General features: G+C 39.2%; 1 protein-coding gene across 3 annotated transcripts in view; it reads left to right on the forward strand.

Annotated features, from left to right (window-relative positions):
* Positions 1–26,583, forward strand: part of gramd4a (GRAM domain containing 4a) — a 212,909-nt gene that overhangs the window by 167,256 nt on the left and 19,070 nt on the right. For all 3 annotated transcript variants that reach the window (XM_068059128.1, XM_068059127.1, XM_068059129.1), the window contains 5 exons: positions 5,628–5,671; positions 5,779–5,888; positions 13,121–13,275; positions 17,965–18,112; positions 21,766–21,859. In XM_068059128.1, the coding sequence (XP_067915229.1) occupies positions 5,628–5,671; positions 5,779–5,888; positions 13,121–13,275; positions 17,965–18,112; positions 21,766–21,859 (551 nt within the window). The remainder of the gene's footprint in view (positions 1–5,627; positions 5,672–5,778; positions 5,889–13,120; positions 13,276–17,964; positions 18,113–21,765; positions 21,860–26,583) is intronic.

The following is a 26,583-nucleotide window of genomic DNA, read 5'->3' on the forward strand; positions in this document are numbered from 1 at the left end:
CTTCGTATTCTCATCCTCTAGATAAAAAGGCCAGCATTCCATTTTTAACCTTTTGATTATTTTCTGTACCTGTTCATAACATTTTAATGATGTGTGCTGGAGCCCCCCCACCCACCCAAGTCTGGAGCTTCATTGTTTCTAGGGAGTACTCTGTTCTATCCTTTCTATGTCCAAAATGGATACCTTACATTTGCCACATTGAAATCCACTTACCACAGTTTTGTCCATTCATTTAATCTATCAGTATATCTTGGTAATTTTGGGCTTCCATCTACACTGTTTATATGCCACCTATCATTGTGCCATTGGCAAATTTGGATATGTGGCTTTCTATTCCATCAACTAAGTAGTTAATAAATATGATGAATAGTTGAGGCCCCAACATAGAACCTGCGGCACACCACTAGTTACATCCTGCCAATTAGGTTATCGGTCCATTATCCGTACTCTTTGCTTCTGCCACTCAGCTATTTTCCTAACCAGGTCAACAATTTGCATTCAGTTCCATGGATTTCAACTTTAGCTAACAGTCACTTATGAGGGGTTTATTAAATGCCTTCTGGAAATCCCTATCAATAATATCCGTAGACATTTTCCTGTCCACTAACTTCAGTCGCTTCTTGAAAAAAAATTCAATTAGGTTTGTTAGGCATGACTTTCCCTTTACAATTCTATGCTGCCTCTCTGATCAGCTGACCATTTTCAAGGTGTTCACTCAATCCTATCCTTAATTATAGATTCTAGAAATGGAAACCATCTGGTCCTGGGGATTTATTACACTTCAGTGTCATTATTTGCTTCATTACTGTTATTTTTCTTGCATTATGTTTGGTGAACCCCTGTCACTAATTCAGTATTAGTTTCCTAGGTGTTTCTGGCATGCTGACTGATTTGTCTACTGTAAATACTGATGTCCTCCAATTCTTTATTTTCATTAATTATATCACCATTATCATTTTTTAAGGGGCCCACATTGCACCTTCACCCTATTTTTTATAAATATTGTAAAATAAAAGTCAATTTATCTTTATTTATTTGTCTACAGTGGCTGATAATTAGCATCCTTGTTTTTATAGCTTTAAGCGGAACGCATTCTTCTTGATTGGTTACCCTTTTAAACATTTCACACTGTTTTTCTGTCTTAATATTTCAGTTTATTTTCTTTATTTCCTCATTTTCTCATAAGTCGCTCTTTTCTAATTGGATACCTTACCCTTTGTTCTACTTGTGTCACTCTCGATCCTAATTTTGAGCCTTAGTGTTTTGATCATTACGACTAACATACTCATCTACTCATATGTCTTCTATCTTATGGGTAATGAATCAATTACAAGATCCAGTAGAAATTTTTTTTATTGTTCAGCTTCTTATGTACTGAATGAGAAAGGCATCTTGAATACACTACAGAAACTTGAGCTACTTCTGCCAGTTTATTTGCACGTTGTTGAAATCTCCCATGATTATTATTCAATGTCTGTTACTCACCTCGTAGATTTGCCTTCAGATTTCTTACTCCAATTCCCTTCCACTATTTGGTGGTCTATAGTATACCCCTCTTAGGGTGATAGATCCCTTAAGTTTTAACCAATCCATATGGATTCTGTATCTCTCTCAATGCTAGTTGCATCCTTTTTTGTTTACCTCCATTATGTTTGCTGATGATTGCACAAAGCTCAGCACTATTTGCAACTCCTCAGATACTGAAAACATCCATGTGCTTAAGCAGCAAGACCTGGACAACATCCAGGCTTGGGCTGATAAGTGGCAAGTAACATTTGCGCCACACAATACCAGGCAATGACCATATCAAACAAGAGGGAATCTAACCATATCCCCTTGACGTTCATTGACATTACCACCGCTTAATCCCCCACTAACAACGTCCTGGGGATTACCATTGACCAGAAACTGAACTGGACCAGCCACATAAATGCTGTGGCTACAAGAGCAGGTCAGAGGCTTGGAATTATGCGGCGAGTAACTCACCACCTGTCTCCTGAATGCCTGTCCACCATTTACAAGGCACAAGTCAGGAGTGTGATGGAATACTTACCACTTGCCTGGATGGGTGCAGCTCCAACAACACTCGAGCAGCTCGATACCATCAGGACAAAGCAGCCTGCAAGATTGGCACCCCATTCATCACCTTCAACATTCACTCCCTTCACCACCAGTGCACAGTGGCAGCAGTGTGTACCATCTACAAGAAGCACTGCGGCAACTCACCAAGGTTCCTTCGATAGCACCTTCCAAGCTTGAGACCGCTACCACCTAGAAGGGCAAGGGCAGCAGAAATGTGGGAACACAGGTTCCCCTACGAGCCACATACCATCCTGACTTGGAACTGTATTGCCGTTCCTTCACTGTCACTGGGTTAAAATCCCTGAACTCCCTTCTTAACAGCACTGTTGGTGTACCTATACCCACAAGGACTGCAGCGGTTCAAAAAGTGGTTCACCACCAACATCTTGGGGGCAATTAGGGATAGACAATGAATGCTGCTTAGCCAGTAATTTTCACATCCCATGAATGAATTTTTAAAAATTAGTATACCTGCTGCACCTTGCCTCCTTCCTAAGTGTGTTATATCCAACAGTACTTAGTTGCCAATGCTGTTCTCTGTGTTCCCTTCAGCTGCTTCATCAATGACCTTCCCTCTATCATCATGTCAGAAGTGGGGATGTTCACTTATCATTGCAGTGTTTAGTTCAATTTGCAACTCCGCAGATACTGAAGCAGTCAGTGCCTGCATGCAGCAAGACCTGGACAACATTCAGGCTTGGGCTGATCAGTGGCAAATAACATTCATGCTGCACAAGTGTCAGGCAATGACCATCTGCAACAAGAGCGAATCTAGCTATCTCCCCATGGCATTCAATGGCATTACCTTCGCTGAATCTTCCACCTTCAACATCCTGACTAGAAACTTCAGTGGACTAGCCACATAAATGTGACTACAAGAACAGGCCAGAGGCTGGGAATTCTGCAGCGAATAACTTACCTCTTGACCCCCTGAAGCCTTTCCACCATCTACAAGGTCATGAGTATGATGGAATACTCTACACTTGTCAGAGCTGCACTCATACAGACAACACTCAAGATGCTCTATGCCATCCAGGTCCGAGCAGCTTGCACGATTGACACCACTTGCACACAGAGGCAGCAGTGTGTACCATCTACATGATGCACTGCAGCAGCTTGCAAGGCTTCATTGACAGCACATACCAAATCTGCGACCTCTACCATAGAAGGCCAAAGGCATCAGGCTCATGGGACACCACCATCTGCAAGTTCCCCTCCAAGTCACACACCATCCTAACTTGGAAATATATCGCTGTTTCTTGACTGTCGCTGGGTCAGAATTCTGGAACTCCTTTTCTAGCAGCATTGTGGGTGTTCCCACACCACATGGACTGCAGCAGTTCAAAAACTTCTCGAGGGCAATTAGGGATGGGCAATAAATGCTGGCCTTGCCAGTGACCCCACATCCCATGAACAAATTTCCTTCTATATCTGGCTGCTCTCTACAGACTTCCCTCCAGTTCGTTCATTTTGTTTTGAATGCAATGTACATTGCTGTACCAACAGTTTAAATTATTTATATTTATTATTTCTCTTCTTTGAGTAGTTATTTTATGTCTTTGCACTTATGACTCAATCCAATCCCTGGCTATTCTTGTTATCTTTTTCCTTCCTTTAGTTTGTCCTCTACTCTCTTTTTCCTGATTATTTTATTGTTCGATTTCTATAATTTTTAAAAGTTTCGTTCCCCCATATTAATAGTTTGAAGTTTTATTTGCAGCCCTCGCTATCCTTTCTGCTTGCAATTGGTCCCAACCCAATGCAAGTGTAGCCCATCCCAACAGTACATCTCCTCTCTGTTCCAGTACCGGTGCCAATGTCCCATGAAATGGAACGCCTCTTTTCCAAACCACTCCTTTAGCAATGTGTTAACTCTCCTGATCTGTTTCTTCCTCTGCAAATTTAAATTTGCATGTGGCATGAGGTCCTGGTTTTCAATTTAGTTCCTAGCTCCTGATACTCCCTTAGCAGGACCGCCTTCCTAATTTCTCCTATGTCCTTATGACTTGGAGCACAACAACTGTATCCTCCGCACCCTTTCCAGATTCTTTCCCAACCATTTTGAGATGCCCCTTATCCTGCCACCAGATGGGCAACATGCCTTTTGGGACTCTTGATCCGGTCTGCAAAGAAATCTATCTATCCCTCTAATTATCGAATCCCCCTTACTGCAACCTTTCTACTCTGTACCTTCTCCCTTGAACAGCCTCTTTCTCCATGGTTCCATGGTCAGTATTCTGTACACCTGTTCGACAGGAGCAGTGTATACTGTGCCTCCTTCACTACATTTCCTATGTTCCCCTTATCTAGCTGACTGACAGTCCCTTCCTGCACTTGTGCTTTCCTCTGTGTGTGAATGCCCTCCAGAGTAAATTATCCAGTAATTCTGCCCTCCTTTTTTTAAGTGTCGGAATGTCTCTAGCTCAGTCTCCAGCTCAGTGGTGTACCATCTTATAAAGTAGAAAATGACTCAAATGTGCTGAACTCGTCTAAGCTCATCTAGCAGAACGTAAATCATGTGACATCAACCTGTAAAAATCAAATCCATTGCGCTAAAGATAAAATGGTTTGCAAAACACTGCTAGGTTTGTGAATCAATAATTTGATCAGTGACTTAACATTGTTGAATCTTTGTGTAAAAGTTGAAATGAAAATCATTAATTCCATTCCAAGTAGCAACACTACTGCTCATGTACAGTGTACAGCTTGAGTGCAAATATCCCCCAGTTAGACTTTGAACTGGATTTTCAGAGTAGGCAGTGCCAGAAATGAAACTACTCAAACATCCTAATGCAGTACGTTATAGTGGTAAAATAAAATCCACAAGTGCTGCAAATTTGAGATTACAAAAATACACAGAAAATGTGCAATGTGTCGCCGCTTAATCAGTGTCTGAAAGAAAAGGGTTATTATTTCCATTGTGACGTTTTGTTTGCAGTTGTGATAAAGCCATTCATGTCATTGAGGGAAATGTCACAAGATGGGACAAGGGGCAGAATTTAACATTAAATTTAAATTTGCATAGGACAAATGCATTGAAATGTTCTAATAAACAATTCCAGAATATGTTTTAAGCAGAGTTCAGTTAGAGACGAATGAATACTTCACTGTTAGGGCTTGCTTGCTCTTTCCCAAATTTGGTGATCTTCAGACAAAATGTGCAGAAAAGTCTTCCTGATTTTAGCTTGGTGGAGAGGTGGCGTTGAATGTTATTTAATTTGATTTGTGTGATAGTTGTTGCAATATTTGGGTAAATTTAAGTAAATATTTGTTAATTTTGGACTTTAAATGGATAAGCTGATTCATGAATAGGTAGAAAATGAACTTCTGTTCTGCAACGTTAAATGTCGAGTATTTTTAATTGTATTTTATAGAAATATTTTTCTAACCAATTTCTGTTAGCCATACAAAACATAGTTGTGCACTTTCCAGGCCTATTATGCATATACTGTCACAAGGGTATAACATTAACTATGCATAATAGTTTGATTCTTTTTCAGTAACCTATTTTAAGTGGATACAACTTTTTAAAATTTAAATTACAGAATCTTTTTGGCAAGATGGCAGACGTACTAGAAAAAATTAAGAAGTAAGTTTTTCATTTGCTCTAAGTTCTATACTAAATTTGATATCTGGAAATAACAACTTCCTGAGAATCTATGCCAAAATTCTAATTTCTTGTTTTTATCTTTACAGCTTATTTATGTGGGTGCATCCAGAAATAACACAGAAGTTATATATGGGCTTGTGGGTCCTCTTTATTGCATCTTGCTTCTTTCCATACAGAATTCTGGGCCTCTTTATAGGTAATTAATGCTGTACAGTTATCTTTTTCTACAGCTTTTAATTTAATTTCAGCTGTAAAGGCTAACAGCTCGGTACCTTGAATGTAATTGATAGTGTTGTGACCAAGGCGGGAGGAGTGCATTGTTAATTCAGTCCCACCTCTCCACAGGTCACAACATATCAAAAAAATTTCCCACTCACCGTAACAGCCAATTAGATACTCTTTTTCCCCCAGAATAAAGCACCCCCCCCCCCCCAACCAGGTTTCTTTAATAATCAACAAAACTAACTGTTTATTATGAAACCAAGTCTTAACCAATACTGAAGTAAATCTATAAACAAATTGAGATATTAAAGCTCCTTATAAAAGCTCCTTAGTTTTTCCCTGGCCCTCATGCATACGCACGTGCATCCAAAAGCCGGTAAACCGGGGAAAAAGGGATTTTGATTTACAGCTGTTTCATAGAAATAAAAGGAATAAAAAAAAAAACTTAGACTGTCATAATCTGGAAGGAAATTCTTTGGTTCGACGAGGTGTCCTAAAGTCAAATAGTTCGATGCCACTCGAAGTCTTTCCAGGCGAGGTTGATGAACAGTCTGTGACGGGTATAGGCGTTCAAAGAAATTCACCTGTAGAAGGCTTCACATAGGTCTTCCATCAGGAGTATAGCAACAGATGTCAGTTCTTGTATTCGATGCAAAAGTCCTTTTTTAAAGATGCAAGATTTCTGCAAATTTCACGGTTTCTTCAGAAATGTAGGAGGCAATAGTACCACTTCATACAAGCTTTTGCTTTTCAAGAGCAAGGATTCTTTACAGAGAGATAATACTTTTCTGGTTTTTCTTCTGATCTCCTGGCAGGTCAAAATCAAATTACAATTTGTCCAAACCCACAGACTTTTTAAGAGTTCAAAAATGAAACCAAAACCTTCCAGAAACAAGTCACATGCCAAGTCATAAATTCTCTCTCTCGTCACAATAGAGGGTAGCTCAAACCCCTGCTGGTTTCCTTTAAATTACCTGCTTTCCAGTCCTTGTTTACCAGTTCAACTTTTGTTGAATGTCCTTTTCAAAACTTCCATAAAGTTCAGCTATCTCCAGATGTCTCAATGTCCACTGAAATCGTTTTCAGTTTTCAAAAATATAGAATCCCAAGTTTTAATACAAAAAAAATGGAAATCCACATAACAGTATCTTTAGTGACTTCTGGGTGAAATATTACTTCAAAATTGGCTATTCCAAAGTTAGATGGTCTGTTGCTCATCTAAATATTCTGAGAACAGTACATAGGAGCATGCAAGTCTGCACATAGGAGCATGACATAGGAGCAGGAGTATGCCATTCAGCCCAGCAAGCCTGCCCCACCATTCAATACGATCTTGGCTGATCATCCACTTCAATGCCTTTTTACCACACTATCCTTATATCCTCTTATGTCACTGGTTTTTAGAAATCTGTCAATCGCTACTTTAAACTTACTCGATGACTGAGCTTCCATAGCCCTCTGGGGTAGAGAATTGCAAAGATTCACAACCCTCTGAGTTAAGAAGTTACTCCTCATCTCTGTCCTAAGTGGCTTCTCCCTTATTTTGAAATTGTGTCCCCTGGTTCTAGACTCCCCAACCAGGGGAAACATTTTAGCTGCATCTACCCTGTCTATCCCTTGAAGTATTTTGTAGGTTTCAATGAGATCACCTCTCATTCTTTAAAGCTCTAGAGAATACAGGTCCACTTCCCCCAATCTCTCTTCATTGGACGGTACTGTCATCCTGGAAACAAGTCTGGTGAACCTTCGTTGCACTCCCTCTATGGCAATAATATCCTTCCTAAGGTAAGGGAACCTAAACTGCACACAGTACTCCAGGTGCGGTCCAACCAAAGTTTGATACAATTGAGGCAAGACTTCACTATTCCTGTACTGAAATCCTCTTGTGATAAAGACTAACATTCCATTAGCCGCCTTAATTGCTTGCTTCACCTGCATGTTAGCTTTCAGTGACTTATTGACAAGGACACCAGGTCCCTTTGTACATCTACACGTTCTAATATCTTACCATTTGAGAAACACTCTGCACGTCTGTTCCTCCTACCAAAATGGATAGCCTCACGTTTTTCCATGTTATATTCCATCTGCCATGTTCTTGCCCACTCACTAAGTCTGTCCAAATCCCCTTGAAGCCGTTTTGCATCTTCCTCACAAGACACATTCCCACCTAGTTTTGTGTGATCTGCGAACTTGTAAATGCTACATTTGGTCTCCACATCCAAATCATTGATATATATTGTGAACAGCTGGGGCTCAAGTACTGATCCCTGTGGCACCCCACAAATCACAGCCTGCCAATGCGAGAATGATCTCGCTGCTTTCTGCCTGTTAACCAATCCTTGATCCATGCCAGTGTATTGCCTCCTATCCCATGTACTTTAATTTTGCAAACCAACTTCTTTTGGGGGACTTTATCAAAAGCCTTCTGAAAATCCAAGTATACTACGTCCGCCGACTCCCCTTTATCAATTCTGTTAGTATCATCCTCAAAAAAAAATCCAACAGGTTCGTTAAACATGAATTCCCAATCAGATCATTATTATCCAAGTGTCCATTTATCACATCCTTTAGAATAGATTCTAGCATTTTCCCAATGACTGATGTAAGGCTAACAGGTCTGTAATTCCCTGTTATCTTTCTCCCTCCCTTCTTAAATAGTGGGGTGACATTTGCTACCTTCCAATCTGCAGGAATTGCTCCATAATCTATAGAATTTTGGAAGATGATCACCAATGCATCCACTATCTCCATAGCTACCTCTTTCAACACTCTTGGATGTAGAATATCAGGTCCTGGGGATTTATCAACCTTCAGCCCCATTAATTTCTCCAATACAACCTTCTGACTAATACTAATTTCCTTCAATTCCTTATTCTCCCATATCCCTTGGATCTCTAATTCTGGGAGATTTCTTGTATCTTCCTCAGTGTAGTAGTAATCATTTAGCTTCTCTGCCATTTCTCTATTCCCCAATATAAATTCTCCTGACTCAGCCTATAATGAACCCACATTTGTCTTAGCCAAACGTTTCCTTTTTACGTACCTGTAGAAACTTTTGCAGTCTGTTTTTATATTTTTGCCAGCTTACATTCATATTCTATTCTCCCTTTCTTTATCAGTTTCTTGGTCCTTCTTTGCTGTATTCTAAAATCCTCTCAATCCTCAGATTTATTACTATTTCTGGCAACTTTATAGGCCTTTTCTTTTAATCGTATACAATCCTTAACTTCTTTTGTTATCCAAGGTTGACTGCCTTTACTTTTGGGGCTTTTGTGCCTTAAACGAAAGTATTGTTGCTGTAAGCTATGTAATATTTCTTTAAAGACTATCCATTGCCTATGTACTGTCATTGCTTTTAATGTATTTTTTCAATCTACCTCAGCCAATTGCTCCTCATGCCTTCATAATTTCCTTTGTTCAAATTTAACACCCTGGCTTCAGATTGAACTACCTCACTTTCAAATATAATGTAAAGTTCTATCATACCATGGTCACTCATGCCTAAAGGTTCTTTTACAACAAGGTTATTAATTAGCCCTTTCTCATTACATAATACTTGATCTAAAATAGCCAGTTCTCTAGTCAGTTCCTCAACATACTGCTCTAGAAAACCATCCCTACCGCACTCCAGAAACTTGGCCTCCACAGCATTATTGCTTATTAGGTTTACTCAGTCTATATGCAGATTGAAAACACCCATAATTATAGTATTTCCCTTGCGACATGCTTCTCTAATCTCCTGATTAATACCATGCCCCACACTACCACTACTGTTTAGTGGCCTATAAACAACTACTAATGTGAGTTCTGATGAAGGGTCACTGACCTGAAAAGTTAACTCTGCTTCTCTCTTCACAGATGCTGCCAGATCTGCTGAGTATTTCCAGCATTTCTTGTTTTTATTTCAGATTTCCAGCATCTGCAGTATTTTGCTTTTATTTTATCCTACCAACGTTTGTTGCCCTTTGCTGTTTCTTAGCTCCACCCAAGCAGATTCCACATTTTGTTCTTCCGATCTGAGATCCTCCCTTAGTAATGTACTGATCCCATCCCTTATTATCAGCGCAACGCCACCTCCTTTTCCTTTTTGCCTGTTCTTCCTAAATGTTGAATATCCTTGAATATTCAGTTCCCAGTCTTGATCACCCTGTAGCCACATTTCCGTTATGGCAATTAGATCATAGACTTCAGTAATATAAAAGTGCCATATTGGATCTGATCACTAGAAGTGCATCTTGTTGACTATGCATAGGAGTGAGTACATGGGAGAACAGGATAATGTTGGTTGTGGTGCTCTCAAAGTTGAATTACTTTCCAACACTCATTGTGGAGTCTCGCCCATGAATAATGGTTACTTTGCCAAGATACCAGCAGGCAGCTGCTACTTGTGCAACTGTAGCCCATTAATGAATCATTGCATTCAAGGGAAAATGGGACTAAATTATCAAGGGGTGAGGGGAACCTTCCATTTAGGAAGCTTCTTCCTTTAGATGTCAAATAAAAATTATTTCCAAACAGTAATACTTAAAGGAGAGTTAAAATGTTGCTTTTCCTCCTGTTGCTCCTGTGAGGCGCCTTGGCACGTTTTATTTTATTAAAGGCACTTATTAAGACCAACCGCTCAAGTCAAAGCCTCCAATCAAAATATACGATTCTGATTGTGGTGGGAGAAACGCACTGTTGATTCAGTTCCATCCCTCCACAGATCACCGAACATATCATTTTTAAACTTTCCAAATTAAAGAGAGACCCAGCCAAATTGTACCATCTATTAATCCCCGAATGAGGCTAACCAAACCAGGTGCCCTTAGGTCAATAAATTAGCTGGTTAATTAGAAAAAATAAATTCTTAAACACTACTGAGATATAAGCAACATTTAAAATAGAAAAATTAGTGTCCTTGCATATTTACGCTCCTGCCGAAATGAAATGTTCCAATGTGGAATAGTCCAAGGTTGCTTGAAGTCCTCACAGCTGTCCGATGGGAAAAAAAGAGTTCTTCAACAGTATAACAGTCCGTAGTCTAATTCAGCAGTTGAATTGATGCTCTTCTTTTCCAGCGATGAATTTCAGCAGTTACAGTTCAGTAGTTAAAGGAATTTCGTTATTTTAAGAAATTAATCTGGCTTGACATCAGAATTCTGAGAGTATAATAAATAAGGTTTAAATAAACTGAGGGAGCGCTCTCATTTCTTTCAGTATATGCTGGTCCAGCTGCCTGTCTGTGTCTCAAAAGCCAGTTTTTCAGCTGGTTTCAAATGTTAGTTGGCAACAATGTATCTCTCGATCCTCAGTCTCTGAGTGGCTGTACCCTATGGCAACGGGAATGCATTCTTTGACTCAATCTCTGGAGCTTGCTGCCTTAAAGCAGTACTGATCCTGTTACAGCCTTAAAGGCACACCACATACTTCCTGGAAAAGAAAAAACTACAGGATCATAACTATATAAATACAAGTTTGTTGTGGTTGTAGAATGGCGTTTTTGACTGAGTAGCCCTTTAAAATTCTCAGTGCATTTATGTGATAAATGCCCCCTCCTCCAGTTACCAAAAATCCAGCTCAAACTAATTTTTTCCTTGCACAATTTGTTTATCCAGTGCCGTGTCTGAAAGGGAATGAACTGCAGAAAGAAAACAATCCTGAGTCTATTCTCTTAAATGTATACCAGCAGATCTTTATGGTGTTTGCAATGCCAGGGAACAGGCACTTAAGGTTTATTGGTCTTGTGCTGCCTCCTCCAGCATTGGTTACCCTTTGACTGAGGCTGTAACCACAATTCATCTAAAGCTGAGAGATTGGTCTCATTTCGGTGACAAGTTTCTAGTCGTCATTTGGCAGTTGTGTTTCATTGCTGTTGATGGCCTTTTCAACTTCAAGCAAATATAGCAAATGTTTCAATTCAGATCAACCTCAATGATTAGTTTCATCTGAACATGCATTGTCGCTCAACATCTATTCGATGGCATCAGAATGTACCCCATAAAAATAGGATGTTATTAACTATACTCTTATGTCTGTGTTTTCTGATGCTAAAAGCTTAACATGCAATCAGTTTAAGGTGGCTTGATGCTTCCTCAGCCAAAGGTGGTAATAGTACACTTGGGCTATCTCATCCAATAATGCTGTTGGAAATATAGAGTCAGCTGAGGTTTGTATGTTGCTGAAGAGCAGGCCCCTTTCACTCTGAAAATGAGGGTGAGGAAGATAGAATGATGAGGATAAGAACTGTAGATGACAAATTTCCTTTTCAGGCCTAGGAATGCTTGTTTAGGAGGATTTAGGTGAGACTCATTTAGTGATGTATATTAAGATCTCTTGCTAGGTTAGGTGGTGTTGGCCACAGACTTACCCTTGGAAATTTAAGGTTCACTTATTGGGCCTTGTAGAAATTGCTCTTGAGTTTCATGTTGAAAGGTTTAATCTGTCCCCTTGCATGCAGTTGATAGCAAATACTTTTTTTGTTCTTGTATAGAGTGCTTGACCTGGCAGTGGCGTGATCCAATTCAGGTCCACTCTGTGTCTCAGTTTCTAGTCACAAAACTACCTGAAAGTCTGATGGTTTCTTAAAGATGCATCGAGTTCTCTTGTGTAAAAAATAAGGTTCAATCCCTCTGGAAAGGGAACCTAATCAACTAGATGTGGGCTGATAAACTGCATTTCTAAGATCCCTAGGATGTATACAATGAGCTAAATTTATGCATAAACATTCAGCTCTGTTAGTTTAAGTATATTTAGGTGATGTTTCTCTGGTGCATGATGAGGAATATCCTACTGTATATGGATGCTGAACTTAGTTTAAGAATAGAGAAGTCATATCAGAGATAATCTATCATTCCAGTAGCTCACTTTCACTTCCTCATGATAAAATATTATACTAATTGAATTCTTCTCTGAGCTTTCATTTGTGTGGTAAATAATAAATGTCAAAATAATCAATGAGGCAATAAGCAGCTTTGAGTTTTGTTGAGTAATTTGATTACAATGAACCCAAGTTGTGTGCATTAATTGGATTGAGTAAAATGTTTCAGATAACCAAGTGTGTGTAAGCAAGCTGGATGTGTATTAGTATAAAGGATATGGGGGAAATTTGTGTATAAGTAAGCTTTACTGTAATTCATGGCTTGATGTCCTTTTGTACATGATTATATATCCTTTAGAAGAGCTCTTAATTATCTTAAACCAGTGTATTGCACCATTCTGTTTCAGGACTTTATGCAGGAGTGAAGTTTTTTCTCATTGACTTCATCTTCAAACGATGCCCAAAGCTTCGAGATAAATATGATACTCCTTACATTGTGTGGAAGAATTTGCCCACAGACCCTCAGTTGAAAGAGAGATCAAATGCTGTACTGATGAGACGGGTAGGTACCTTTGGTTACGTGATCTGCTGTTCGATTTTTTTTTTAACAAAAACTAACCCAAGGTCCTGGTTAGTGGCTATAACACAGACAGTTAATATATTTTAATTTGCTTTTTTAATGTGTTAGTGTACTGATCACATTTGCAGTTTGAACAATGTCTTGTAACAAAGTTATTAACACTACTAAAGTTTAGTGTAGGTAGAAATAATGTTAATTTGTCATTGCAATCTCTGCAGAACTAATTATACCAAAACCATTTTTGAAGTTTTACTTAGTATCTATTTAAAAGCCAAGATGTACAAGAAAATTCTATTTATTTTTCCTTGATTGGAAGGAGCTATCTGTTGTTGTTCCAGCCATTGATCAGTGCTATTAATGAGTTTCCAATTTAGTTTGTGTGTGTGCGTGTATATATGTGTGTGTGTGAGAGTGAGAAAGTGCTGGGCTAGATATATATCACTTAGAAATTTAATTGTTTAAATTTAGCACCTTTGTAGAGTAGCCATGACATTTGTTGTCTCTGTTACATATGTTTTGTTGTTTCTTTTCCTGCTAGCTGTCAGGGTTTGAAAAGGTAGGGTTTAAGTCTCTAAAAAAATTTTAAGTATATTGTGTACTTTTGAAATTGTCCATATTTATAAATTAGATATTGAGTGAAGTGTGATTTAGTTGAAAATTGATTTTTATTGTCTTGTTGGGGTGGTTTAGTACTGTTAAATAGCTTAGTAATTTGCTTTTCATACAAAGTGTCAGCTCTGTGGAAGGTGTTTTGCAAGTCTGACTTTTAAAAATGTTATTAAGTGGTCATCTGATGCATTTTAATATAATAGGTAAATTCCATGTTATTTTTAAGAGATTGCAACTATGTAGCTTTTTATCTTTTATCCCTTGAATGCAGAATTCCCCTAGTGCATAGTAAACTATCAGTTAGTTGTTTATTACTGGTTTGCTTGAAGTGAATTTCTAACAACTTGAATGATGAAGAGCACTGAAATGCTTTTCCTTGAACCAATAGCACGGAATCTGTTGCATCTTGTTCTGTTTTAGTGTCAATAGTGTATTGACTTTTTTAATAGAGCTGTATGTTTAAAAAGTTAATATATCACATGATCTGCTTAATGTGTACTGTTAAAGATCACATTGTATTGATTCATTGCATAGCATTCCGAAATCAAATGTTTCCTTTTGCAGATTTATAAAAAAAACTAACATATCATGGCACTATATCAAATCTGGATTTGGAAGCTCTATAGAAAAAAAGCAAAGTTTAAAAACAAACACCAAATTACCTTCAGCATTGAAACGAATCTACCATGGTGTTGGCTGACTGAATCAGAAAATTTGTAAAGCTATGTTACTGGGTCTTTAATCCAAAGTTGCTAATTTTCAGTGATTTTTTTTTTATAAAGTGTTATGTACTGCTATGCCCTGCAATATGGTTTTTCCACTTAATTTCCATCCGTTTCTTTGCAAAAATGTGGAAAGTTGCTAATTAACCATATACAACAATTTTTTAATATCCTTTTTTTTAAAAAAAAAAGTCCTTATTCATCAGTAAAGCATAAAGCAAGGAAGAGAGGAAAGGTAGAGAGGTTCAAGGAGAGAATTTCAGAGCGTCGCAGTGGTTAGCACCGCAGCCTCACAGCTCCAGAGACCCGGGTTCAATTCTGGGTACTGCCTGTGCGGAGTTTGCGAGTTCTCCCTGTGACCGCATGGGTTTTCACCGGGCGCTCCGGTTTCCTCCCACAGCCAAAGACTTGCAGGTGATGGGTAAGTTGGCCATTGTAAATTGCCCTTCGTGTTGGTAGGTGATAGGGAATATGGGATTACTGTAGGGTTAGTATAAATGGGTGGTTGTTGGTCGGCACAGACTCGGTGGGCCAAAGAGCCTGTTACAGTGCTGTATCTCTAAATAAAATAAAAAAATAAAAGCTAAGGACCTAGACAGCTGGTGTGATGAAAGGTTTTGGAATGCAAATGAGAGCAAAGTTAGAGGAATGCAGAGTTCTCTGAGGTTTTCTGGAGACAGTTACAGAGATGGAGGGTAGACGGGCCCTGAAGGGCTTTAAACACTGGGATGAAAATTAGAGTTATTGGGGATCTGGGAGTCAAAGTGTGTCAGCAAACACAGGGTTGATGGGTGAGTGGGATGGTGCAGGATGGAATACGATCAGAGTTTTGGATGAGCTGATGTAGGGTGGTGGATGGGAAGCTGACTAGGTGAGCAGTTAATTAGTTGAGTCTGGAGGTGACATAGACATGGGTGCGGGTTTTGGCAGCAGATGAATTGAGGCGGGGCAGAAATGGGTAGTGTTCCAAAGGTGGAAGTCATCGTTATAGAGAGGATAAGGAGCTGGAAATGCAGCTTGGGGTCAATTAGGACGTTGCTGTTAAACAAAGTCTGGTCCAGCTTGAGACACTGGCAAGGGTATGGAGTTTGCGGCAGGGGCCAAAGATAACGCCTTTGATCTTTCCAATGTTTAACCGGAGGAAATTGCAGGTCATCCAGAACTGTATGTCGGACAAGCAGTCTGAACGTTGCACCTTCCTGGTCTGTTTGGCTAAGATACAAAACTTTTATCTCTGGGTCATTGAGGGAGTTTGTGATGAAACATATGTTAGCTACGTAAGTTACAAGTTAGTGTTCAAAATAGTCTTATTCGGAAGTCAGGTAACTGCATGAATGCAAATAAGAAATAGAAAGTTAAAAAGGTATGCTTTCTGAAGAGGGTTTTTGTTGAACTCTTTATTATTTTTAATTTTTTTGGAAATGGCCCAATCTGAGACTAATGTGAATTCAGAGGGAAAATAAACATGCATTTCTACTTGATGTTATACTGCTGCTGTCCCTAAGTTCTATTGAACTTCCGAATGTAAATGGTATAGCACCCTCCAGTGGAACATGTGCTTCAGCTGCCTTGTCAGATGTTGCACTGAGACTTTGTCCTTCCCTCCAAATGATAGAAGGTTTTCTGAATCCTCAAGTAAATGCAGATTTGTTACTATGTGTTGGTAGTTTTAATTCCCTATATCCGTTTTAAAGCATGGGTCCAGCTGATATTTAAATATTTGTTTTTTTAAAAAAAAACAGCTGTGTTCATTTTCAGTGGAACAGGTTAGTTGTCTATCATGCAGAATTTGCTTATTTGCTTTTTCTGTATGTGTAAAGTAATATTTTGAAATTGAATAGTAGGTGACTGAGTAACAAAGTGGATTGGCATACTGATTTCTACCTCCTGAGACTTTACTTTGAATCCTGTCCAGGCTGATAAAATGAAACTCTCACCATTGTGATAGCTGTATGGCTATGGCGTGAATTAATTTCTCAGCCTACTTCTTAGTGGTTGTATATCTACAGTATAAAACTGTTCATTATTTGATACAATGTGGTACTAAATTCTGTTGGAGAGAGGCTGTAAAAATTCCCTAAAAAAAAAACTTGAGTATTAAAAAGAAAACTGAATTGTTCTGGTTAGTTACAAAATGTCATATTGTGAGTTTTGCAGTGGAGTAATCTTACTCAGTCCGATCTAAGATTTCAGAGTGCAGCCTTTAAAGTGGCAATTTCCTTGTATAAGTGCAAAATGTCTTTTTGCTTGGGGTGGGAGAAGAGGCAGAAGAGCTACCAACATGTGTATCAATGTATTGTATCAGATTATGTTGGGAAACAAAGAATTTCCCAGACCATTTCTTAAAATAAATTGACCCCTTCAAACTGTGTGCCGGAAGATGCTCTTACATTTACTCATATTTTTTCCCTCACTCTGTTGTGTGACCTCTCCCTTCTCTGCCCAACTAGTTTTCTCTCCATTCTGTTAAGGGCACATTTAATATGTTTAAAAGAATTAATTTGTTTTTAGTGAAGTAATTTTCAAGATGCATCCAAAGCAAAACATCGCAGGAAACTGAAATAGCCCACGTGAGGAAGCTGGCACTTCAGCATAACTTGCTGTCCATTAAAAAAAAAATCATGGGGAGCATGATGAGGTCCACTCCTGAAATCCTAATATATGTTCCTTCGCTCTGAGAACAAGATGCTCTAGGGGCACAAATTGGTTCAGAAATTACTTAAAAATTTAGAAATTGTGTAATTATCTTGAGAAATTATTATTGTTTAAAAGCCCATTAAGGGAAATAATACATTTTAATTTTATACAGATAATAATTCAGTCTAGTGAGTTTTCCTGGATGAATGAGCTCAGTGAAGTCAGTTGATCTTCCTCATCTGTATCTTGCGAATGCAAAGTTCTTCAAATTCTGATATTATTGAATACACAAACAATAGGAAAGAAAAGGAATTGGCAGTTATATGATTGTTAAAAACAACACACTGAAGAGGTGACTCAGCTAATGGGCTAACGTGTTGAAACTCATATCCTGCAAATTTTGATAAGCATGATGAAATTGATGGTGAAAAGTTCAAAGAAATATGAAAGGGCAAAGGTTAAAATAATTGGAAAAAATTTTAATTTTATAAATTGATTGCAAATTTTGCTATTTTAAAAATCTCTAATTATTGAATATTAATATAATGACTTAGTTATCTTTCTCTATTTTTTGGAAAGCCATAGTGTAAAATGGGGAGGGAGGGGGAATCTATTAACCAGCCAATGGTTAATTCAAGCCAAGTGGTTTAAAGTAAAACTTCATATGATCCACCCCCCCGCCTTGATTGTGATGTTTCCACAGATTCCAACGGTCGTGTCAAGATCCAATGTTACTGCCAACAGCATGTCGGTGTATAGCAGGGAGGAGGATGGTGCACGTTCACACAGCTCCAAAAAAAGCAGCTTCAGTGAGATCTTCAATTTGGCAGAGAATGAACGCCCTTTACCAGGTAGGTACAACAATATCTATCTATGATATTAAAGTCAATAATTCTACATATGAACATACGGATTAGGAGTAGGAGTAGGCCCCTCGAGCCTACTCCGCCATTCAATAAGTTCATGGCTGATTACTTCACATTCCCCCCTACCTCTGATAACCTTTCACCCCCTTGGCTATCAAGAATCTATCTACCTCTACCTTTAAAATATTCAAAGACTCTGCTTCCACCGCCTTTTGAGGAAGAGAGTTCCAAAGACGCTCAATCCTCTGAGAGAAAAAATGTCTCCTTATCTGTCTTAAATGGGCGACCCCTTATTTTTAAACAGTGACCCCCTAGTTCTAGATTCTCCCAAAAGGGGAGACATCCTTTCCACATCCACCCTGTCAAGACCCATCAGGATCTTGTATGTTTCCATCGAGTCGCCTCTTACTCTTCTAAATTCCAACAGATACAAACCTAGCCTGTCCAATCTTTCCTCGTAAGACAGCCCACCCATTCCAGGTATTAAGTCAAGTAAGCCTTCTCTGTACTGCCTCCAATGCATTTGCATCCTTCCTTAAATAAGGAGACCAGTACGGTACACAGTACTCCAGATGTGGTCTCAGCAATGCCCTGTATAACTCCTATGACAGGGTCTATCAGTAGAAAAATCAATGTTATGTGTTAATATTTGGATGCAGTACCTGTTCTGCCTGTAGGTTATGCTGCGTGCGGTTTGTTTTGAATATTAAATTCCTGAAAAGTTAACTGCTAAAACTGTAGCTGCAACGCAGTGCCTAAGAACATAAGAACTAGGAGCAAGAGTAGGCAATTCAGCCCCTCGAGCCTGCTCCGCCATTCAATACGATCATGGCTGATCTCATCTCAGCCTCAACTCCACTTTGCTGCCCATTCTCCATAACCCTTCAACCCATTACTAATTGTAAGAACATAAGAACTAGGAGCAGGGATAGGCAATTCAGCTCCTCGAGCCTGCTCTGCCATTCAATACGATCATGTCAAAAACACAGGTTGGGTCTGCTAGCAGTTGCAAGTTCTGGCCATCCTGCTGTGCAGCAGCCTCACTTTTTGAGATGGCGGTTGTGTTTGTATAGGTAACTAAGGGAAGGTAGTAATTTAAGTTTATAAATGAGTGTAAAACATTTGAAAATAGTATTGCCCCTTACAACTTTGTTGCACTTCCATCTACCTCACCCCACTGATAGCCTGTTTGTTTTTTTACTTTTTAATCTCCAGCCACGCACAATAGCTTCCTGAATCCATGGATCTCTCATCTGCTGGCGTCTAACCAGGCTCCACATGAGCTCTGCACCTTGTTTGAGAAAATCCTGTTCGCTACCCAAACACCACATCCTCCCCAGTCTACCTCTAACCCCTGTTTACATTATCTGCTCTCCCTCTCCCAGCACTTCCCATGTGCTGAACTATTCCTAGGCTGAAAAACGTCACCACAACATCCTGAGGGTTACCATTGACCACAACCGTAACTGGACCAGCCATAAAAATGCTGTGGCTACAAGAGCAGGTCAGAGGCGAATCAGCAGCCTGATGGATAGTCCCCACTTGTCTTGATGAGTGCAGCTCCAGCAACACTCAAGAAACTTGACACTATTCAGGACAAAACAGCCCACTTGATCGGCACCCCATCCACTATCTTAAACCTTCACTTCCTCCACTGCTGGTGCACATTGGCAGCAGTCTATACCATCTACAAGAGGCACTTCAGCAACTCATCAAGGCTCCTTTGACATAACCTTCCAAACCTGCGTCCTTTACCACCTCAAAGAACAAGGGCAGCAGACGCATCTGAATACCACCCTTCAAGTTCCCCTCCAAGTCACACACCATCCTGACTTGGAGTGCTGTTACCATTCCTTCGCTGTCGCTCGCTCAAAATCCTGAAACTCCCTCCCTAACAGTACTGTGGGTGTACCTACACTAAATGGGCTGCAGTGGTTCTGGAAGGCGGCTCACCACCACCTGCTCAAGGGCAGTTAGGGATGGGCAGTAAATGCTGTCCATGCCAGTGTCCTAATATACCATTAAAGAATAAAAAAATTGTATGTCGTCCCCTTCATTTTTCCTGTCTTTATCTAACCTTGTGCTCCATAAATTTTTGCTGAAAAACTTGCGGCAAACTTGGGCCCTGACCCTAGAATAACACAACACTCCTCCCATGCTCCCCCCCCCCCCCCCCCCCCCATTCAACTCACTGGACACCAACTCGCCTCGCCCTTATGGAGTCCACATTCTCTCCACTGCAAATCAAAACAATGAACACCCAATGAGCAGCATTTAGTTTAGGCTGTCTTGCCGTTCCCCCCTGCAACCAGCTCCCAACAAGCTAGCAGTTCCCCTCCCAACTGATCACCAGGTCAGTATGTTGGCTACTTCCTCTCAGCATTTGCACTCGCCCCAAACCCCACTGAGCAGCACAACAGCTCTTGAAATTCCCTCCCTGCCGAACAGGAGCATCAGTCCTCGTTCATGCTGCTTCCCCCATTTACTCCCTGTTTTTTCTTGCTTCTCCCCATTCCTCTCACTCCCAGCCCCCATCTGGATAGAGTTATCCTGCTGTCGAACCCTGCTTAATCCAAATATTGTATTTGGTCTTCACTGCCAGTGTGCAATGCTACAGGCGATTTACTAATTTTATCAAAATAAAAAAGAACATAGAAACAGGAGAGGGCCATTCTGCCTTGCCCATGCTCCACACTCAATTAGATCATGGCTGCTCTGTACTTCAACTCCATTTACCTGCCTTAGCTCCACATCACTAGATATTTTTACCGAACAAAAATCCATCAATCTCGGTCTTAAAAGTTCCAATTGTCTCAGCATCCATTGCCTTGGTAGCGCAATAATTACTATTTGAAGTGATAGTTGTTTATCCAGATTATTGCTCTTTTGAAGGGGGCGGTGGGGGGGGGGTGGGGGGAGGTTCTTTAATATTTTGAGAAAACAGGAGGGCTGCATCGCAGATTTACCAGAATAATACTGGGGCAAAAACAGTTAACTTATGAGGACAGGTTGCATCGATTAGGCTTGTATTCCCTTGGGTATAAAAGAATAAGGGTAAAGTGAGGTGTTTAAGATAATTAAAGGATTTGGTAGGGTAGATAGAGAGAAACTATTTCCTTTGATGGGAAAGCCCAGAATAAAGGGACATAACTAAAATTCAAGTTAGGTTGTTCAGGGGTGATGTCAGGAAGCACTTCTTCACATAAAGGGTAGTGGAAATCTGGAAAATTCTCTCTCAAAAAGCTGTTGAGGGTAGGTCATTTGGAAACATTCAAAGCTGCGGTAGATTATTGTTAGGTTAGGGTGAATGAAGTTGCCATGATCTAATTGAATGATGGAACAGGCTGGAAGGGATCAGTTGCCTTCTCCTGTTTCTATATTCCTAATTGGAAGACTGCATAGCATGCAGAACAGAGATTACATTTGTTATTACCACAGCTAAATGTCACTACTTGTGTATTAAGTTCATTATTCCTTTACTTGGTCACAAGTGAAAACCTTAATTTGTCAAATATGAATAAAGACCAATTTTGGAAAACAGATTTACTCTGTTAGCAGTGCATCACATGCATAAGCAAGCAGAAGGTACGTTCACATTTCATGAATATACACAATTAAAAGATCCCCTCTTTTTCCAGTATGTGAAAATGGCTGGCGCTGCTGTCTAATTAACAGAGACAAGAAGATACCCACTGACTACATTCGGAATGGTTTCCTCTATGTCACAGAAAAGTAGGTAATATTAATGAGCTTTCTATAGAGACTAAATAGTGTGTAACAAAAGATAAGCTGTTCAATATTGGTACAGTTTAACAAATTAAAGGAAAAAAAAGACTTGCCTTTATATAGCGCCTGTCAAAACCATAATGACCTTCCGAAGTGTTTTGCAGCCAATGAAACGCAGCAGCCAGTTTACACACAGCAATGTGATAATGGCCTGATAACTTGTTTTTGTGATGTTGATTGAGGGATCAATGTTGACCAGGACACTTGAGAGGAATTCCCTGCTGCTTTTCAAAATATTGCCATGGGATCTTTTAGATCCCCTGAGAGGCCAAACAGGGCCTCGGTTTAACAGTCATCCGAAAGACAACACCTCCGACTGTGCAGCTTTCCATTAGTACTGCACTGGAGTGTCAGGTTTGATTGTAAGACAAAAATCACAAATATTTGGAACTACTTCAGAGCATGGCCATGAGATTTATCTGTTGAGGCATAAAAAGAATGTAAGACAATATCTTGTCTGAAGATAATACTGACATATTACTAGAATTCTACAGCCAAAATGTAAAAAAAAAAAAATCTGATTGTAATACATGTTAAAGTTAGGCTACCTATCTAGTGCAATTACATGAATGTTTTTCCCATTGATTTTTAAATGGGATTTTCTGCTTCCTGCTCGATTTGTTTATCTTTCTTAATGTCCAGCCACAGTGCCTGCTGTATCACAAAGATGCTGACACATTTATATTTGCTGAAAGAGCCACATTTATTAACCTTTGAATTCATTTCATTGACACCTATGATGCAAAATTAGTTTTGACTCCAGAACTAGATGATACTATTTACACATTAGATGCTTTAGCGAGGCTATCAAAAACCCAGAACTAGTAGGACAACTGATTTTAGTACCACATTTTCCCTAGTGCGTTCAATTGTATGCTGACTATTTGGGAGGATAAATCTGCAAGGACACCTTGCTGTATTATTCTGTGGTTTAGTGCCTAATCAAAAATAACAGATTTTGTAGTCAGTCGCTTTTGTTCATTAGCAGTAAAAGAGGTGTACATTTGTTCAAGGGTGTCAGTACATCAGAAAAGAACTAACATAAGTGAAACCAAGTTCTAAAATTAGTAATATTATGCTAACAGCTAAATTTTGAGTTGATGGTTAACATTATATATTCTTTTGGTGTCTTTCTGAAATATGTTTCAGATTCTTCTCAATCGCATCAAATCATATGAAGAGCAATTAAATTTAGAGTCTGAGTGAAGTTGAATTTAACTGGAAGAGGGAGTGGAATGGTTCTTTCACAATCAGAACCTTTTATTATCCTTATCCATAATTCAGCACTTCGTGAACAAAAGCTCCTCTTAATGCTCAGCAAAATGTATATTTCAGTGCCTGGTGCTATGACATGAGTAAATAACATACTTAAATTTGTGCTCAATATTTGGGAGAATAAGCCTACATAAATGGATGGTTGATTTAAAAAAAAAAAATACAATGTTTAAAAGAATAAATTTTCCATGTAAATCCCTATTTTGATTTTTCAATGATAGCTGTCCTTGTTAACGTACAAACTTACGAACATTCGAAGTAGGAGTAGGCCACTCGGAAAATTAAAACTAAAGCATCAATTATCTCACTAGCCACCTCTTTTAACACCCTAGGGTGAAGTCCACCAGGACCTGGGAACTTGTCAGCCTGCAGCTCCAGCAATTTGTTCAGTACCTCTTCCCTATTGATTGTAATTTTCTTGAGTTCCTCCCTCCCTTCCATTTCCTGACTTACAGCTAATACTGGGATGTTACTTGTATCCTCAGGAGTGAAGACCAATGCAAAATTTCTGTTCAATTCATCTGCCATCTCCTTATTATCCATTATTAATTCCCCAGAATCACTTTCTATAGGACCAACGCTCACTTTGTTAACACTTTTGTTTTTTAAGTATCTATAGAAACTCTTAATATCTGTTTTCATATTTCTAGCTAGCTTTCTCTCATACTCTAATTTTACCTTTCTGATCAATCTTTTCGTCATTCTTTGCTGTTTTTCATATTCTGTCCAATCTTCTGACGTGCCTCCCATCTTTGCGCAATTATATGCTTTTTCTTTAAGTTTGATACTATCTTTAACTGTTTAGTTATCCACGGATGGCAGGTCCCATCCTTGGAATTTTTCTTGCTCGTTGAAATGTTTCTATCCTGTGTATTCTGAAATATCCCCTTAAATGTCTGCCACTGCATCTCTATTGACCTATCCCTTAACCTGATTTGCCAGTTCAGTTTAGCTCGCTCTGCTGTCATGCCCTCATAATTGCCCTTATTTAAATTTAAAATACTAGTCGTGTACCCACTCTTCTCCCTCAAACTGAACGTAAAATTCAATCATATTATGATCGCTGCTACCTAGGGGTGCCTTAACTGAGAGGTCATTAATTAATCTTATCTCGTTGCACAATACCAGGTCTAGTATAGCCTGCTTTCTGGTTGGTCCAGAACATATTGTTCCAAGAAATTATCCCGAAAACATTCTACGTGCTCCTCATCTAGGCTACCTCTGCCCGTCTGATTTTTCCAGTTTATATGTAGGTTAAAATCCCCCATAATTATCGCTGTACCTTTCTGACAAGCTGCCATTATTTCTTCCTTTATATCCCGTCCTACAATCTGGTTAATGTTAGGTGGCCTGTACATCACTCCCACAAGTGACTTCTTGCCTTTATGATTTCTCCTCTCTACCCAAACTGCTTCTACATCCTGGACTCCTGAACTTGGGTCATCCCTCTCTATTGCGCTAATATCATCATTAATTAACAGAGCTACCCCTCCACCTTTTCCTAGCTTCCTATCCTTCCTAAATGCCATGTATCCTTCAATATTCAGGTCCCAATCTATGTCTCTGTAATGGCTATCAGATCATATTTATTTCTATTTGCGCTCTCAGTTCATCTGTTTTGTTTTGAATGCTATGTACATTCAGCTACGGAGCCTTTAGTTTTGTCATTTTTTTATTTTTGTAACATCTAGCCTTATCTTTTGATTTACTCTTAGATTTGTAAATGAGCAAAATATTTAAATGAGCTGCAGTAGCCTCGATTTATTCATTTAAGAGTTGTACTGTCTCACTACAGCCCATTTGTTAAGTCCTATTTGCCAATCAATGTATTAAATTTTTGCAAGCATTTTGCCTGAAAGTAACTTGCCTAGTAACCCAATCACTGCTGTTTTAATGCCAGCAGAAACCTATTCATATATCAGAAGCAATGTTTCAGTCACCTGGAAACATTTGTAATGGATATCTCAAAATTAATTGTATCCAAGCACTGTTATATTTATAATTGTCTATGGCACCTGCAGGTGGCATTGTAATAGTGCACTTCATTTTTTTTTCCCTTTTACAAAAAATTTGTGATGCTGTGCTCATCCTGTATTGAGTACAAAAACAGAGAATGCTGAAAACTTGTCAGATCAGGCAGCATCTGTAAAGAAAACAGACAAAAATTTTGATGTGTCTATTTTGAAAATTAAACTTGTCTGAGCTCTCCATACAAGCTGCCAAAATGTGTTCAATTCTGTTTTTTGTTTTAACTTCCCAGCATCTGGAGTATTTTGCTTTTTGTTTCATGTTGGCCCAGATTTTGCTTTGAAATTAACAGTGAGGCTAGCAGCATTCAACCGTTATTGTTGAGTAAATCAGACAGCAACTTCCAGAGTCTACACGTGTGCACTTAAATGTAGAAATCAGAGGTTGTGATCCCAGTAATCCTTTTTCTGCACACTCTGTGCAATAACAGTACCTCGCCAATTGAAATCAGTGTGATGTTATGATACCAACCCACCAAACCTAGCAGAAAAAGTTAGGGCTGGTGGATTCGGGAGTAAATGAACTTTTAATGCTGTGATAAGTCATAATTACTGCCAAATAACCTCACTGCCCCATAAAAAATAATCTTAAGTGTGGTGTCTCATTCCTTCAGAATTTAATTAGTGTTGGAGATTTTAAAAATAAATTACAATTTTTACATTTTCTGTCTGTCATTTTTATTTTTCTCAATCCTATCTTTTCCAATCATTATTTTGTTTTCTGTACACGATTTAAATGTAAATTATATTTCTTGCTTTATACTTCCTGGTTTAGAATCTGCATGCCTCAGTGAGGATTCTTCAATCTGAATAGTTGAGCAGCCGGACTCGAGCTGTTGCTTGTCTCGCTCTCACACACCACAGCTCCCCTGCAGAGGGTGGAACACCGCATCAGACTTCCAATGACAACAAAAGCCCGCTAAACACCGTGGGTAGTTATCAGCATAATGAACAGTGAACATAGGAACATAGGAAATAGGAGCAGGAATAGGCCATTTGGCCCCTCGACCCTGCTCTACGATTCAACTAGATCATGGCTGATCATGCCATTTTCCCACGTTATACCCTTATCTTTGATATCTTTAATATCTAGAAATCTATCAATCTCTGTCTTGAATGTATTCAATGACTGAGCTTCCACCACCCTGTGAGGTAGAGAATTCCAAAGATTCACCACCTCTGAGTGAAGAAATTCCTCCTCATCTCATTCCTAAATGGCCTACCTCTTATTCTGAGACTGTCCCCTGGTTCTAGACCCCCTAGCCAGGGGAAACATCCTTACTGCATCTACCCTGTCGAGCCCTGTAAGAATTTTGTATGCTTCAATGAGATCACCCCTCATTCTTCTAAACTATAGAATTTTTTTTT

Source organism: Heterodontus francisci, chromosome 27 (assembly GCF_036365525.1).
Source record: "Heterodontus francisci isolate sHetFra1 chromosome 27, sHetFra1.hap1, whole genome shotgun sequence".
In the NCBI taxonomy this organism is placed as follows: Eukaryota; Metazoa; Chordata; class Chondrichthyes; order Heterodontiformes; family Heterodontidae; genus Heterodontus; species Heterodontus francisci.